Genomic DNA, 758 nt, shown 5'->3' with positions numbered 1-758 from the left:
GATAAACAAAAAACACTATTTCTCAGGCAAAGTTCTTAGTCACCCACAAGTCATTATGAGTACCAACTCCATCCAAATTTTTGGTTTTGACCCGCTAGAATTTCCCATATCTATATTATAACTCTTCGTTATGTATTTTGTCACTTATAAATAATTTTACATTCATAAAAAATGTTTCAAAAGTATTTTAATCATAATTCTTCCTTTTTACATTTTTATTCTTAAATTGTTTTAACATCTTTGAAAAATATTTACGATGTAACTTTAAAACAGAGTTAATTTTATGTAATAATTTATATATTTAAATATATTATCATAATAATTTAATACATAAACACAATAAATATATTTGCTGAAAATGAGTTCTCCCGCGACATCGCGGGGGTTCATAACCTATATAAAAAATTACATCAAAACGTGTCGTGGGAACGCATTTCCATTCACATCGTCAAACATAATCGAATTGACTAAATCCAAGCTTACATTTAACGAAACGCATAGTTAGCTAACCGATTAGCTTATGTTTTTCATATTATGTTTTGTTTACTCTTTTAGTAATTTTATCCGAATATTTCTAAAAAGTATAAAAACCGGCCTATTTTTATTCTTGGGTTGTGGTGTTTCAAAGCCCTCGCAGAGCCTTGGTGTAATGTGTGAGAGCCCAAAGAGTGAACATGTTCCTATAGGTAGGAAAATGGAGCATCACATTCATCTTGAAACTCCCATTATTTCCTGAAAATTTATAAAAGAAAAGTCCG

At 29.6% G+C, this 758-nt stretch overlaps 1 protein-coding gene across 1 annotated transcript in view; it reads right to left on the bottom strand.

Annotated features, from left to right (window-relative positions):
• Positions 1–418: 418 nt before the first annotated feature.
• LOC9306317 (baruol synthase) overlaps positions 419–758 on the bottom strand; it is a 5,571-nt gene continuing 5,231 nt past the window's right edge. Inside the window, 2 exon segments of the mRNA XM_021016548.1 lie at positions 419–717; positions 720–732. Coding sequence (XP_020872207.1) covers positions 623–717; positions 720–732 — 108 coding nt within the window. The 3' untranslated portion in view covers positions 419–622.

Source organism: Arabidopsis lyrata, assembly GCF_000004255.2.
Source record: "Arabidopsis lyrata subsp. lyrata unplaced genomic scaffold ARALYscaffold_7, whole genome shotgun sequence".
Classification (NCBI taxonomy): domain Eukaryota; kingdom Viridiplantae; phylum Streptophyta; class Magnoliopsida; order Brassicales; family Brassicaceae; genus Arabidopsis; species Arabidopsis lyrata.
This window is presented reverse-complemented; position numbering and strand designations above follow the sequence as displayed.